At 33.9% G+C, this 15,624-nt stretch overlaps 3 protein-coding genes and 1 pseudogene across 5 annotated transcripts; 2 read left to right on the top strand and 2 right to left on the bottom strand.

Moving 5' to 3' along the window:
* Positions 1-659: 659 nt before the first annotated feature.
* On the top strand, positions 660-8,167 carry LOC18593539 (putative disease resistance protein At4g27220). Its single transcript, XM_088808207.1, has 7 exons — positions 660-2,599; positions 2,898-3,762; positions 4,005-4,268; positions 4,520-4,774; positions 5,608-6,333; positions 7,612-7,783; positions 7,900-8,167. The coding sequence occupies exons 1-6, from the start codon at positions 660-662 to the stop codon at positions 7,708-7,710; spliced, it is 4,149 nt and encodes a 1,382-aa protein (XP_088664333.1). The 3' UTR covers positions 7,711-7,783; positions 7,900-8,167.
* Positions 8,168-9,026: 859 nt separating this feature from the next.
* LOC18593538 (polyadenylate-binding protein RBP45A) lies at positions 9,027-13,297 on the top strand. Of its 3 annotated transcripts, XR_016027618.1 has the most exons (8): positions 9,027-9,419; positions 9,722-10,196; positions 10,552-10,634; positions 11,993-12,048; positions 12,127-12,257; positions 12,343-12,439; positions 12,529-12,693; positions 12,933-13,297. XR_016027618.1 is itself a non-coding variant. In XM_007020812.3 (7 exons), exons 1-7 carry the CDS (start codon positions 9,093-9,095, stop codon positions 12,933-12,935), a joined length of 1,254 nt encoding a protein of 417 aa, XP_007020874.3. In that variant the 5' UTR covers positions 9,027-9,092; the 3' UTR covers positions 12,936-13,297. The 3 variants fall into 3 exon arrangements, 2 of the variants coding, with proteins under 2 accessions (XP_007020874.3, XP_088664671.1); XM_007020812.3 differs by lacking the exon at positions 10,552-10,634; XM_088808545.1 differs by lacking the exons at positions 10,552-10,634; positions 12,343-12,439; positions 12,529-12,693; positions 12,933-13,297 and having other exon boundaries at positions 12,127-12,261.
* A 32-nt stretch (positions 13,298-13,329) lies between these two features.
* Positions 13,330-13,786, bottom strand: LOC148761408 (GDSL esterase/lipase At1g28570 pseudogene; annotated as a pseudogene).
* Positions 13,588-14,573, bottom strand: LOC18593537 (GDSL esterase/lipase At1g28580-like). The gene is made up of 2 exons (XM_088808546.1): positions 14,300-14,573; positions 13,588-14,206 (listed from the first exon to the last, which is right to left on the bottom strand). Exons 1-2 carry the CDS (start codon positions 14,571-14,573, stop codon positions 13,953-13,955), a joined length of 528 nt encoding a protein of 175 aa, XP_088664672.1. The 3' UTR covers positions 13,588-13,952.
* Between the last annotated feature and the right edge of the window lie 1,051 nt (positions 14,574-15,624).

Below are 15,624 nucleotides of genomic sequence, written 5' to 3'. Positions count from 1 at the left end.
TAGTTAAGCAAATCCACTGACAAATTTCAACTATGAAATTTAGTCACTATTATTTCGTAAATATGTCCTTATGACTATAAATAATTTATTTGTCAAAAAAAAAAAAAAGAAAAAAAAACCTTCACAGACTTTGTTAGTGTCTGAAATATATGAAGCTCTGTCTTGGCTCCTCAAAGTTCACATATATTTCCTTGGTATGTAAATCTTCATCCTCTTCTTGGTTTTACAGTTGAGTATATATTTTCGAGTTCAGATGCTTTGGCTGATATTTTCTATTTTCAAATTAAGCTATTCTTTTCATCTTAGCTTGACAGATATTTGCATTTTATTTTATTTTTCTGTAAGCTGATCTCTTGGGTTTAGGGGAAACAGTTTCTTAATAATTAGTAGTAGTTATTAGTCAACCAAATCCACTGCAAATTTTCAACTATGAAATTTTGTCATTATTAGTCAATTTTGTAATGCATTAATATTTAATAACTAAAGAACATAGCTTCCAATATAGCTTTGTAGAAGTTGATTTTTGCAATTTTCTTTCTTTTTTTGATTTTTTTTTTACTTTTATATATTACAAAATGAAATTTTTTATAATTTCTTTTGTCTCTCTGTTACTACTTTTGCTCAAACAAACCTGTTCTTCAACCTCAGATAATCAGTGAATGGATACTAAGGACACCAGTCCTGCTGAATTTGCAACCTCTGTGTTTTCCAATGTCGCTGCCAATATCACTACAAATGCTCTGAAAAAATTGGCAGGGAAATTCGGAAAACCTATTTTCGGTTTTGATGAAATTATTGAAGATTTCAATGCAAAGAGGGAACAACTTATACTTGCAATCGATAAGGTACAGAATGACGTGAATGAAGCCGAAAGGCAAACTGAGGTAATTAATCATGACGTTGAGGAATGGCTAACGAAGGCAAGAGAAGAACTGAAAGATGTGCAGAATTTGTCAGATAAAATAGAAAGTAACAAGCGTTCCAAATGGCTGTCTGGTATGAGCTGGAGATCCTCTTTAAGTAAGGAAGTAGAGAAGAAGACACTTGATATCTCTAAGCTTTTAGAGACTTGTAACTTTTCACGAGTCGGCCAGCGTCCTCCTCTTCAAGGAATAGAGTTCATAGTACCCAAGGATTTCATGCGTTCCGAATCTTCAATATTAGCTTTCAGTGGGATTATGGAGGCTTTAAAAAGTGATGGTGTGAACATGATTGGATTGCACGGAATGCCAGGAGTGGGTAAAACAACTTTGGCGGAAGTAGTGGGGAAGCAAGCTACGGAACAAAAGCTCTTTGATAAAGTTGTGATTGTTACAGTGTCCCAAACTCCGAACTTCAACAAAATTCAAGACAGAATTGCCGAAATCTTACATTTTAACTTTAAAGCAAGTACAGAAAAAGGAAAAGCAGAAGAGTTATGGCGGAGATTAAAAAGTGAGAAGAAGATTCTCATAATTCTCGATGATGTTTGGAAAGAACTTGAATTGCAAATTATAGGAATTCCATTCGGTGGTGAACACGAGGGTTGCAAAATTCTTTTAACTACACGTGATCAACAAGTTTGTTGTAAAATGGATTGTGAAGAGGAATTTAAGCTGAACATTTTATCTGAACATGAAGCATGGGTTTTATTCAAAGATAAAGCTGGTCTGAAAGATGACTCTCCCACCTTGAATGTAGCGAAGGAGGTTGCTCGTGAATGTGGCTGTTTGCCTCTTGCAATTGTAACTGTGGCAAAGGCTCTAAAAGGTGAAAGTCTAGATGCGTGGATAGCAGCAAATAAACGACTCAAGAGCTCAAGACATTTGGATAATCAACATGTTTGTGGAGGTATTTATACATGCCTTGAGCTTAGTTATGATTATTTGGATCAAGATAATATCAAGCAATGTTTCTTGTTGTGTGCCCTTTTCCCGGAAGATTATGAGATTAGTATTGAATTGTTGACTATATGTGGAATTGGTCAGGGATTGTTCAATAATAATTACTTCATGGAAGACTTAAGGAGGGAAATTCATCTAGCACTGTCAAAACTCCAAAAGTCTGGTTTATTATTGGAAGCTAATGATAAAGAACATATAAAAATGCATGATGTGGTTCGTGATTTTGCTCATTGGATAACATCGAGAGGGGAAAATATATTCATGGTAAAAGATTGGTTGACGGAATGGCCTATGAGTGAAAGGTTTGGATGTTATACGGCAATCTCCTTATGGAACATTGAGATCAATCATCTTCCTAACAAAGTGAAATTTTCAAAACTCAAAACTTTGTTTTTCACAGGAAACAATTCACTGAGAGTTTCGTGTGCATTTTTTGAAAGAATGACAACCCTCCAAGTTTTACTTCTTCAAGATGTGGTACTCACACTGGAAGCACTTCAATTCTTGACAAACCTTCGAACTCTGTGCATTATAAATTGTGAGCTTGAGAACATCTCATCATTGAGGAATCTGGAAAACCTTGAGATTTTTGCATTGCTGGAGACTAATATTTATGAGCTACCAGAAGAATTAGTGGGATTGCATAAACTAAAATCACTATATTTTTCTTACGATGAAGGGCCATACTGCTATTTCCCCACTAACTTGCTACCAAGGTAAAACTGTTTATCTTATTGTTTTCAGTTATTTAATTTTATATAATTTGTTTTATCTTTTTTCCCTATTATTTACTTTATTTGATTTTGACTATCACAAACATATATATATCTAGCATGAGCTTTTGGTCACTGCTATTATTATGAAACATTGCAACCCGTAGTACAAAAGTAGCTTTAAGAATGAAGAAATAAAAAAGTTTATGTTATCTTATTCATTTCATTCCCTTGCTATTTTTATCATTCGGTTGAAAGTGCTATTATTGCATTAATAACATTTTGTGTTTGTTTGTAACAGGTTGACCTCACTCCAAGAGCTACACATGACAAGTGATAACAATGCTAACTTATTGGAGCTGAATTCATTGACTGGTTTGACTGGATTAGCACTGAAAGTTTCTACTAATCAATGTTCTCAAGAAAACTTTGTGTTCCCTAAACTACAAAGCTACAATATAGCTGTAAGTGAATATTATGAAGGTATCGAAGTTTTGGAGGGGCTGAGCTTGAGAACCTTGAGAATTAGGGATTTCTCATCCTCATTAAATGCATTCAAGGAGCTATTTTGCAATGTGGAGAAGCTTACTTTGTCCAAGGTCACCATGGAACACAAAAATATTGTCCCAAATGTAGATCAGTGCGGACTAAAGGAATTAACTTCTCTTGAGCTTGTATATTGTGAAAATCTAGAATGCTTGTTCGATACAACACGAGAACAAAGTCCAACCACTGCATTCTCTAATTTGGTGAAGTTAGACATTACATTCATGACTTCTTTGAAAGAGTTGTGCCATGGTCAATCATCGATTAGCTTCTTAAAAAGGTTAGAAACATTGCACATTGTCGATTGTAAGCAGTTGCAATCAGTGTTTCAAATGAATTGGCTTTTTGGAAAGGAAGAAAGTCCGACGCGCACAATCTCCAGTTTAAGAAGTTTGGAGCTGACGTCATTGCCAGCATTAGAGAATATATGGAAAGAACCAACTCATCATGTAAGGTTACAAAGTCTGAAGGAAGTAACAATTCATGGTTGTGATAAACTGAAATCTATCTTCTCACCTTGCCTTGCTCAAAGTCTGTTGCATCTAGAAACACTTAATATATCTGAATGCGAAAAATTAAAGCAAGTCTTTGCTTTTGACAAAGAAATGGCAGACCTAGAGGTACCTCTTATCTCTCCATTTTTCCTTTAATAATGCTCTCATATATTCTTTGTCTAATTATCTTTCATTTTATTGAATTATTTAATATTTAAATAATTACTATCTAATCTTTCTAAATTATTGACTTTTAATACATATTTTTATAATTTTTTTAAAATATATGCCTTCTCAATATTTAAGTACAATGAATTCATATTTCAATATTTATTAATTAAAAAATTATATATTTTCCTTTATGTCAGGAAAATCAGGTACAACCATTGTCAAATTTAACTTATTTGGAGCTTACGTCATTGCCAGCATTGAAGAGTTTATGGAAAGAGCCAACTCATCATGTAAGCCTACAAAGTCTAAAGGAAGTAATAGTTTATGGTTGTGATAAATTGAAATCTATCTTTTCACCTTGCCTTGCTCAAAGTCTGTTGCATCTAGAGAAGTGTGAGATATCTGAATGCGAAAAATTAAAGCAAGTCTTTGCTTTTGATAAAGAAATGACTGAGCTAGAGGTACCTCTTATCTCTTCATTTTTCCTTTAATAATGGTCTCGTATATTGTTTTTCTAATGATTTTTTTTAATTATCAAATATATAAATAATTACTATCTAATCTTTCTAAATTATTAACTTTTAATACTTCTTTCTACTTTTTTTTAACAAAATGTATTTCTTCTCAGTAATTAAGATCAAGTATAAAGAATTCATTTTCATTATTTATTAATTAATAAATTTTATATTTTTTTTTATGTGAGGTAAATCAGGCAGTACCACTCTCAAATTTAAGAAGGTTGAAGCTACGGTTATTACCAGCATTGGAGAGCATATGGAAAGGGCCAGCTCATTGTGCCATTGGACTCCCTTGCCTACAAGATTTTCAACTTGTAAACTTGATAAATTTGAGTTCAGAAAACTTTCTCATCTCATCACCATCCTTGGAGAAGTTGAAAGTTTGCAACTGTCCTAAATTGAGAAATTTCACTATTCAAAAAGAAGTTAATGAGCAAATTCAGCTAGAGGTATTTCTCTATACACTTTTCCTTCAATTATGGTTTTGGATTTTGCCTTTGAGCTAAATCTTTTTTTCAACACTCACAAACTAATCCAATTATTTTTTAAAATTGCAGAACAAAAATTTTATACTATTTATTTTGAAAAACAAATTTTAATTTGTTTGTGGGGATCTTTGGGTTTTCCTTGTCCTTGTTTCTGAATTGAGGTTCATCATATATTTTCTTCAAGACGACAAATCTTGCTTTTTTTCTTGTTCGAGCTTCCTTTTTCTTCTTCGATTCTAGTTTCTCTTGCTTTCTCTGATTCGAATTTTCTCTTTCTTCTTCAATTTAAGTTTTCTTTTTCTTCTTGGCCATGAGTTCCCTTTTTTTTTTTTATTCAAAGTGTTTCTACTTGCTGTTGCAGACAAGAGAAACAGATTGAGAAAGTTAGGCTTTCCAGGGGGTTCATTTCTTTTATGTTTTTTTTTTTATGTAATTTAGGTAAATTAAAAAAAATTAACACTTTACCACTTTATCTATACTTTTCAAATCAACATGCTTAAAGAAAAAATGACAAAGAAAAAAACACAAGAAAAGGAAAGCCATAAATGGTTTTATGTTAAAAATTAACAGAGAAAAACTTGAAAGAGGTTAGATGTCTTTGGATTCCACTTTCAGACCATTTCATGAAAATTTTGGATTTAAATTTTGAAACATATAAATGTCCTATCATTAAAAATGTAAGGATTTCTTGTGAATTGGCATCTAAAAAATTATGAGTACTATTTGCTCATCTATTCCCAATCTAATAGAAAAGGAACGTATTTAGTGACATTTGGTGGTGTCTGTATTTGCAGGAATTATATCTCTCTGAGTTGGTAAATAGCTTTCAATTGCGTATTTCAGCCAACTGCAATCAAGAATATATAGCAGTTGGGAGTCATGAACAAGTATTCCAAGTTCATGGGCGAATAAAGGAACTCCACCTGGAGGACTTATCTGAAGAGCAGATTATATGGAAGGATGTCGCTCAAGTTGTAACTCTTGAAAACCTTACAATTCTGGAGGTGATTGATTGCAAGAGGCTAAGATACATATTTTCACCTACAATTGCTCGAAGTTTATCACGGTTGGTCAACCTAGAAATACAAAATTGTGATGAATTGGACCAAATCATTGCTGAGGATCAAGTTTGTTCATCATCAGATGATGATCTCCAACCTATAAGCTTTCCTAATTTGACCATAATTTCTGTTAAATATTGCAAAAAGTTAAAACATCTCTTTCCTCTTGGATCTGCTCGTTGTCTTCCAAAACTTGAAGAGTTAAAAGTTGAAGGGAACTCTAAATTGGAGCAAGTATTTGAACTTGAAGATGAAGCAGAAGCGACAACTGAAAAGGAGATAAAGTTTGATCAATTAAGAGAATTATCACTTAAAGAACTGCCAAGCCTTGTTGACTTTTGTCCAAGGGGATATCACTTTGTCTTATCGGCTTTGCATTATTTCAGTGTAAAAGGATGTCCCAAGATGACTACAGGTTTCTTCATAGATTCAAAGACATATGTGCATGCCAAAACAGAGGTATACACCCTGAAAACTTTAGTCTTGTCTATTTTAAGGCATAATCTTCAAAGTCTTTAAATTACTTAAATGATTGAGAACGACACTACAACCAAAACCTAGTCTAGAATATCACTTTTAATGAATTTGGCCTAAAATGCTTATAATTTATAATATGCCTATTTCACACATCAAAAGGATATCCTGTGCAATCACCCACTTGTTAAGGAGTTTTGATGAAAAATTCTCTAACTATGTTTCCACCTTAGTAAACCATTTGTTAAGCCAATCCCAACCTTTATCCTTGAGCTCTTCCAACAGCTCCTTATCCTCAAAGGTTAGCAGAAATTCTTTTGAGAGACAAACTCCTCATAAGCAGCCCTGAAATGCTTTCCATTTTAAATAATTCCATTAAATTTGCTAAATCTGAATTACATTATGTTGTTACCACATCACTTCTCTTCAACCAAAGCATGTTTTCCATGCTTGTTAAGACATTGAAGATCATCTTCTCTCTCTCTCTTCATTTGAAGCTCCACCTTTTTCAAAAGCACCTTTCAATAACAGAGCATAAGATGGCGTAGTGAATAAAGCCAAGTTGTCTCAAAATCCCACTGCAGGTTCCGTTCCTAATGTGGTTAACACTAGGTGCATAGGAAGCTTCCTTTTTGCTTCCTCCTTCAAAATGAATCATGGCTTCCATAGCTGGCTATATTGACCTTTAGCCTTTGGTTAAGAAGCCAGACTCCATTTAAACTTTGAACTGTTCTCCTAGCTTTATTAAAATATCCAAATATGATGAAAGGATACCTCTGACTGTATTTGCTTCTATTTCTCCCTACAAATGTATTGACAACCTTTCCAAATTGATCCCAAATCCTTTGAAGCCATCTTCATGGACTTTGGCAGGAATATTATTCACAAAAACTTAAAATACCTTATTCATTCTCCTTATCCTCCCAACATAATCGTTATCGATGATTAAGAGTTTTTCTTATTGATTAGTGAATTAAGTTCAAGCTTTTATTTGGTATGTGCAAAGGCAATTAGAGTCTTTAATAATATTATATTGTATAATTTTTCAAAATCTTTACTTAAATTACTTAAATGATTAAGTAGTACACTGTAATCAGAAGATTAGTCTAAAATATCACTTTTAGTGAATGATTTCATTACTTTTAATGAATTTTTGACCTAAAATGCTTGTAAATTATAATATGCCTATTTTTTCTTTTACCCTTATAACATGTAACATTAATACTTTTGTTTTACATTTCACTGTTTCAATTGTTTAAAAAGACACCGCAACTAGTTGAGCAAGACGCCAAGACCATTCAATGGGGCAGGAGCTTTTGGGGCTTTTGGGGTGAGCTACCACCTTACAGGGAAGAACTGTGAGATGATTGCAGGGGAAGTTGCAAAGGCATGTTTAAACATCAATGAGTACGTTGGAGCCATTAACCAAACACAGGTAGATCAAAGGCTACTTTCCATTTTCATTTCTCTCACTTGTTCGCCTAGTCCTAATCAAATTTTAGTGGTTTACTTGTGCTAATCTTTATTATTTACATAAAAAAAAAAAAACAGGTAGTTGAAATTATTGTGCTTGGGGTTGATCAAGATGTTGGCTTCACAGAGTTGTCAAGCAAAGGGATCACTTGCTTTCAATAATTTACCTAATCAATGTTATTTTTCTCTCTGTATCTACAATAAGTAGAAAAATAAGCTTAAAATTTTTCTGTTTCTTATCTTTATTTCTGTATTTTAAATCAAGACATGGGAAATTAAACTTTAAGTTTCCTATACAAGCCAAGTAGATTTTTATTTTATGAAGGTTCCAAGTGATTTATTGAAACATTGAGAGTTTGATTGGTACTCCAGCCTATAAGATCTGGCCATGGTAGCATAGTCCAGGCAACAAGTTCACAAAAAGCATTTAAAATGAAGTAATTACTCATTGATAGAAGAAAATTTTACCAAGTAATCCTTACACTAAGAATTATAACAAGGGATTGGACCATTTCTACATGCACTTAGAATTATTAAGTTCAATTTAATTTCTTTTTCTTATCATGTTGTACTTTTCTTATCATATTACAAGACTACTATATAAAATTAAAAATTCAAAAATTTTTTTAAAAAAGTTTAAAATTCAAAATTTTAAACTTTACAATGGTTTTTAAAATAATGATCAAAGTTAGAGTTTGTTTAACAAAAAAAATCAATAAAGAACAAAAATAATGAGACGAAGGGAAATGATAAATTTTTTTTTCCTATTTAATAGATTAAGAAATAATTTATCATACATTTCCTAAATCATCATAATTATAAGTCATAAAATTTATATAAGAGAATAAAATAAAATAATAATTAATTTTTATTCCATAAAAATATATTAATAATTTTCAAATTTCAATTCCATTTAATTACTTAATTTTTAAAAATTTTTGCTGTGCTTATTAAGACCAAATTTCAATTGTCTATAAAAATTCTTTTTAAAAATTTTTTTTATTACATCCTTAAGAAACGTTTTTTATTAACGAAGGCGAAGAATTTTAGCCTAAACTCAGCCCAATCTAGCCCATACCAAGCCCAATACCAGATTTATCCTATCAAAAGCCCATTACTGCCACCCAATTCCCATTCTCCACGTGTTACCCGACAGGCATCCTCTTGTCCATAAAAAAAAAAATCCCCTCTTTATAAAACTTCAATTTACGCCTAGGGTTTCCTCTCCTCTCTGAGATTTCCCGATTCTCTTCCCTATCTATCTATCGAGTATGATGCAACAACCCCCAGCAGGAGGCGTAGCTCCGCCGCAGTCCATGGCAGCCGATCAGACTCAAACCCAGCAGTACCAGCAGCAACCGCAGTCGCAGCCGTGGATTATGATGCAACAACAACAACAGCAGCAGCAGGCGGGTCAGCCGGTTCCTCCACCTGCCGGTTGGGCTCCGCAACCCGTTCCTCCGCCCGGTCAGATGCAGCAGTACTCCACCGGTTCGGCCGCCGCCGGCTCCAGCGAGATTCGATCCCTCTGGATCGGTGATCTTCAGCAGTGGATGGATGAGAATTACCTCATCAACATCTTCGCTCACACTGGAGAGGTAATTAATTAGTTAATTATAATATTTGAGAAAAAAATTAGGGGCTTTTAGAAAAAGAAAGTTTTAAGAGTGCCTAAGTAAATAGTAAAATAGTAAAAAAATTATAATAAAATTTAATTAAACGGAGCAAATATAGTCGAATAAATTTCGCAGTTTTATCTACATTTTAATAAATCAAAATATTATTACCTTTTGTTATTTAAATGAATTTCCTTTCTTTTCCTTTTAAACTTAACTGCTTAAGTAAAAAAAATCAGTAAAAAGTAATTAAAGGAAGTTTAATATTTTTTGGGTTTTTTTAGGTGGCTTCAGCTAAGGTGATTAGGAACAAGCAAACGGCGCTACCAGAGGGGTATGGGTTTATCGAGTTTGTGTCACGTGCGGCAGCTGAGAGGGTTTTGCAGTCGTATAATGGGGTGCCAATGCCGAATTCTGAGCAGAATTTTAGGTTGAATTGGGCGGCGCTTGGATATGGGGAAAAGAGGCAAGATGAGGGTCCTGATTACACAATCTTTGTTGGGGATTTGGCTGCGGATGTTTCAGATTATATGTTGCAAGAGACTTTTAAAGCTGTTTACCCATCTGTGAAGGGTGCCAAAGTTGTCACTGATAGGAGTACAGGACGGTCCAAAGGTTATGGCTTTGTGAGGTTTGGTGATGAAACTGAGCAGCTTCGTGCCATGACCGAAATGAACGGGATTTATTGTTCTACAAGGGCAATGCGGATTGGTCCAGCTGCTAATAAGAAGCCGGTCACTGGTCAGCAGTATCCGAAAGGTACTATCTTGTGGTTTATGTTAAGTTCATTATTTATCTTGATTTCTATAAGAAGGTTGCTTGGTTTTTTATAGTTTCTATTTGCCATGATTAACCTAGAGTACTTTGACTGGACAAGTTGAATGCTTGTTGGTTATTCTATTTTTATTTTTGGGTTTTAATTTTCTGAGTTGAAGTTGTTACTTGTTAGTTGTTACAGTGTCCTTAAAATTCAAATTCTTTCAGTTTTGCACTAGAAGATTGGCGGGATTTATACAAAGTCATTTCCTTCCAGTTTGCCTTTGTAAACTTGGGCACGTTTAATTATATTAAAAGATTCACAAACTTATATAAAACTCATGTTGTCTTAAAGCAGGACACCAAGAGGCTCTCATTTTGGGGGGCCTGGAACTGATATCAGCTGAAATGATTCCACTTTAATGCGTGGCCTCATTTTAGGTCAGTTACTTTGTTTATGTCGTAAGCTTCATTTTCTCGTGGCAGTATTTGTGCTACATTCGCAAATTACTTTTCCAGTTCCTTATTAAGTATTCCAGTCAAGTTCAATTTGTTTCAGTTTTCCCAACATGTTTCCTTTAAATCTTTCTTTAGATTCTTTTACGAGTCCAGAAACTTTTTTGTTTTTTAATTTCATAGATCAGTTCCCTTTCGATACTTGCGTATGTTTATGCACTCCTTTTTGTTTCCTTTAAATTCAAGCTGTAATGCTCGAAACTAGGTGAAGCAGCCATGGGTAAAGTTACTATGCATGTTATCATGCACCATTCTGTTAATGAACCTTGGGGCAAGTTTTGTTCTATTGCATTTTAAATCTGTGCTTCTTTTTAAAGTTATAGTAACTTCTTTGTCCTCATTCTATTGCTTTGTTACAAATGAGGACAAATTGAGTCAGGAAAGAAACCTGGAACTTCTAGTTAAAGGCATTTTCAGTGAATGGATTTAACCTCAATGGAAGTAGATCACTTGTCCATGCTTTTTTGTCCAAACCTAAATAGTGAATGCCTAGCTGTGTATGAATCTACCAGTATTAATATTGCATTTTCAAGGCATTCTGTTTTCTACTTGTCATTTGAGGTTTTGTGCCACTTCAGTTTACAAGAATTTCCTTAGTTTCTAATTATGTTCTTCGTCTTGCCATTTTGTGGCTACTAATATAATCTTCATAGGTTTCTGTCTATGCAGAGAATGTTAAAACATTTCTGAAATTAGTTTAGCAGATAGGTTCTTTCTACTAAAACATAATCTTTGAAGTTGAAGTTGTGAATCATTCTATTATAGCACTGACAACTTCCTCCCTCCCTCCCCTCCCCCTTACAAAAAATAAGTGAAAGAAAGGAGAAAAAGGAAATATTTCATGTCAAGTGCAGAGAAAAGTTGAGTCTCTGATTTCAATTTTCCTTTTTCTCCTTTTCATTCTATTTTAAAAGGTTAATGAAAGAATAGCACCTTTACTGATTCCCTGAGTTTAGTGTAGTTAATGATTTCTTTTTGGGCTACTATTGAAATCTATTTAATCTGATACTTTTCACTTTCCCTGGTAATGGTAAGCCTTGATGTAACCCAAAAGATGTTTATGGTTGCAATTGTAACTTTTGAGTGATATGTAACTGGTGGTTTTACATTTTTGTTCTTTTGCATGCCATGGAGGAAATTTTTTTTGAACTTTTTTAGTATTTGTAAGTGTATTATCTTAATGCTTTGCTTTTTTCAACAATGTTTAATTTGAGTTTTGAGAAGCAATGAGCTCTGTTTATCATCTCATTCAATGGTGGTTTACATGTATTTGTCATTTGCAGCTTCTTACCAGAATACTCAAGGAAATCCTGGCGAGAATGATCCAAATAATACCACAGTGGGTAGCTTTTTTATGTTTATTAATATACTTTATTTCATGGTATGGTCAACTGAAATCTTACATGCTTAAATGCAGATATTTGTCGGTGGTTTGGATCCCAGTGTTTCTGAAGATCAATTAAAACAAATATTTAGCCAGCTGGGTGAGGTAGTTCATGTAAAAATTCCTGCTAACAAGCATTGTGGTTTTGTTCAATATGCTAACAGGTAAGCAGTAAATACTTCCATATATTTAAGTGTGTGAAATATTATTATATTATATTAATTTATTCTGCAATATGATGTACTTCAGAACTAGTGCGGAGCAAGCTTTATCAGTTTTGAATGGCACCATGTTAGGAGGAAGAAACATTCGACTTTCATGGGGACGTAGTCCTTCAAGCAAACAGGTTTTGTATTTAAAATCATAGTATTTTGCAATTAAAACCTTGCTGTATATATTTCTGCAAACTAAGAGGGAAATCTGTTGGAGTTTCAGGCTCAACCAGATCAGGCCCAGTGGAATGGTGGATATTATGGATATGCTCAAGGATTTGAAGCATATGGATATGCACCTCCTCCCCAAGATCCTAACATGTACTATGGGGGCTATCCTGGATACGGGAATTACCAGCAGCCAGGAGCTTACCAACAACCACAGCAGGTAAACATGATTTTATGAATTATACATACTTTCATAATTATTCCTGGCTCTTAGCAAAAGCAGAAAGAATGCAAGCATGCTGAATCTTTTTTGAGACTTTGTTACTTTAATTGCATGGAAGGTCAATAAAAAAACAAATGAAATGACTAGTTTGTCTATGCTCACAACATCTACCATTATCATTTTCTGACATTATATACATTGTGCTTAATGTGTTTTATTTTTTTTGTATTTTGCAGTGAGGTGTGGTTGCTGTACCGTGGCTCGAAACTGGTCCAGTCTGATCCAGGGCACTCCAGGTGTTGCTTTGATCCGACATGTTTTAAGGTTGTGGGTTTTCATTGGCTGGTGTACAATGTTGTGGTTGTTTCTCTGAGAGGGTCATGTTCCCTCATCTTTTTTTTTTTCTTTTTATCTTTTGCTTCCCTTTCTTGTTTCATCCCATCCCTTTACCTCTCTTCCCTTTTGATATTGAGTTTTCTAGTCTATGGGCAATGTTGTTGCAGGCTGAATACAATTGCCATTCACAGTCTTACATACCATAGTAGTTGTTTGGACTGAATGCTTTTTAATGGTTCTTAATATTATGCTTCCTATTTGTCAATTATTCTTTTTCTTATTAATATTTACACTTGACTACGTCTTGACTAAGAAAGGCATTGCGGTATTGTGCTTGTCAGCATAAACAATGTGGACATGGGGGTGAACCTTTCGGATTCGATCAAGTTCCTTCTGAAGTAATTCATTGTTGTACTCCCCGTAGTTGTATGCCCATGTCAACCAACCAGTTAAAGGGTCATATTTTCCCTTGTCTGAACTCTGAAACATTTTTAGATACGATCCCATGCATCCAAGTGGTATGCTTCCACGGACCAAAATTGTCCCTGCCCCATACTCGATCAACTCCTGCGTTTCCAGGAGAATGTAAGGCAAACCAAAACAGCATTGCTGTTTCAACATGTCGGGACAGAGTTTTCTTACATTGATTGCTGAAGCTATGCTATGAACGACAAGAGGAACCCACCCTCGAACCTCCTCGTACTCTGCCTTGTTTCAATGCATGGCCGTAATCATTTCCTCCGATAATTCCCATATCTATCAACGAAGTCCGAAGGAATTCTTTGAAGTCTGTGCATCGAAGCAAGGTACTCAGTCAACGACTATAAATGAAGAAACCCCTCTTGCTCTTAAGAGAGAACTTCCATGAGAGACGAACTTTGCTTTCTTCACTGAAGATGAAACGGGCATACATAACTTCTTTACTGGTAAGTACAAAAGAGACGGAAACCCAAAGAAGATGAGCAAAGAGTTGGCAAAGCATCTTTGAACAACCCCTCTTCGTCTCTCGAAGAAAAGTTTGTGAAGTGATTATGGACTCCTCTTTCTTCAAAAAATGAAAAATCCAGTGCTGTAGCACCCAACACAGCCAAATTCACACCCTTTTGAAAGTTTTGTGATGTTCCATTTTCACCTCCAAAATATGGTAGTAAAAGGGGAAGTCCCAAACCCTCAGCTGCAAAACCATGCAAAAACGAATAAAACCTAAGTTAAAGCATATGATCAAGCATTTAATTTCACCTGGTCATACATTTATATACATGCATACCAAGGAAATCTATAACCAACCGGCCATCGGAGCACCGCCCTGTGGGATGACCAACATATGCCCTACCATGTGGAGGAAAAGCACAGTGCGGAAGCTCCCCGGATTCTGAAAGTGAAATGTGGACTAAGTTCCCATTATCGGTGAAGGAATCACCAAAGCTGAAAATTGATGTAAAACATCCATTCACATGATCTGAAGTATCGATGGTTATGACAAAGAGAAAGCTAACAACAAGAAGCTGTTTCAATGAGTAAGATGATGAAGAAGTAGCCATGATTGAGAGTGTAATTGCTAACGAGCAAAAATGTAACATAAGAGCTTTAGAAATATACATGGAGACGTACATATCAATCAATAAATCAAAAATTTATGTGATTACCATAAGTTAGATAGAAAACATGTTATATCTCTTTATTAATTTGAAGATTCTGAATTTGATTTTACTTCATTTTTTTGAAAGTATTGTCTGCATAATTTTTTATGATTGCAATGATATGCAATTTCCATGCATCTAATTACCTATTAGAAGAGAAAAACATATTGAATTAACAAGAGTATTAACTGTAAAAATATAGAATTTTTATAAGACTTAAAATCTTGATCAATAAGGTTTTTGATTAATACTTTTACTATTTGACTTTTATTTTTATTATATATATATATATAAAATTTATCTGAAATTTATTTTTCTTCTCTTTTTTGTATTATGTATTGAGTGCATGATTTGTCATTTTCAAATGGTATTATGATAAGACAATTTGTCCCTGTCTTAACTTTTTAGTAGGACCCCAAAATGTACTGATAATTCATTAAATTTTAGAAACCTAGTAGAATTTAGATGGATCAATGACAGCAACAGCTGCAAAGCAGCTTACATTAGAACCACACAGTGAATCATAAAGCAATATATGGCACTTAATCATGGATAGAGTGGTCCTTATAACTTTGAAGAAGCATTAGGACATTTCTATATATCCACAGCCAATTCAACAGCCTGGAAAATAGATTCCAGGGCATGGGGATTTGATCCTTAGAATGCAACCTTTCTTTTGATCATTATCCCCTTCATTTCATGGCTCCACTTACTTCCTAAAATGTTCTAGTTTTTATTCTATTTATTTAGGATGTAAGATAATTAATATACAAATGAACTCGTTATTTCTTTACAATTTTATAGGAAGTGGAGTTAAAGATTTCAAGTAAAAATAATTTATCAAAAGTAATTTATGTATTAATATTTAAATACTATAAAGAAAGACAAAAAAATTTCTTTTATAATTTAAGATTTTATTAAAAAAAATCTAAACCTAAACTACTCTCCTTAT

The sequence above is a fragment of the Theobroma cacao genome, chromosome 7, assembly GCF_053813885.1.
Source record: "Theobroma cacao isolate CCN51 chromosome 7, ASM5381388v1, whole genome shotgun sequence".
Classification (NCBI taxonomy): domain Eukaryota; kingdom Viridiplantae; phylum Streptophyta; class Magnoliopsida; order Malvales; family Malvaceae; genus Theobroma; species Theobroma cacao.
Note: the sequence above shows the minus strand (reverse complement) of the source record. Positions and strands in the feature narration are given on the sequence as shown.

Excerpts from the sequence above, each read along its gene's own strand:
- LOC18593539 (XM_088808207.1), top strand. The coding sequence starts at position 660 with ATGGATACTAAGGACACCAGTCCTGCTGAATTTGCAACCTCTGTGTTT. Across the intron at positions 4,269-4,519 it reads AAGAAATGACTGAGCTAGAG|GCAGTACCACTCTCAAATTT; the intron begins GTACCTCTTATC and ends GAGGTAAATCAG. Across the intron at positions 6,334-7,611 it reads ATGTGCATGCCAAAACAGAG|ACACCGCAACTAGTTGAGCA; the intron begins GTATACACCCTG and ends TTGTTTAAAAAG.
- LOC18593537 (XM_088808546.1), bottom strand. The coding sequence starts at position 14,573 with ATGGCTACTTCTTCATCATCTTACTCATTGAAACAGCTTCTTGTTGTT. Across the intron at positions 14,207-14,299 it reads GTTGGTTATAGATTTCCTTG|CTGAGGGTTTGGGACTTCCC; the intron begins GTATGCATGTAT and ends ATGGTTTTGCAG.
- LOC18593538 (XM_007020812.3), top strand. The coding sequence starts at position 9,093 with ATGATGCAACAACCCCCAGCAGGAGGCGTAGCTCCGCCGCAGTCCATG. Across the intron at positions 12,258-12,342 it reads TTTGTTCAATATGCTAACAG|AACTAGTGCGGAGCAAGCTT; the intron begins GTAAGCAGTAAA and ends GATGTACTTCAG. Across the intron at positions 12,440-12,528 it reads GTAGTCCTTCAAGCAAACAG|GCTCAACCAGATCAGGCCCA; the intron begins GTTTTGTATTTA and ends TTGGAGTTTCAG.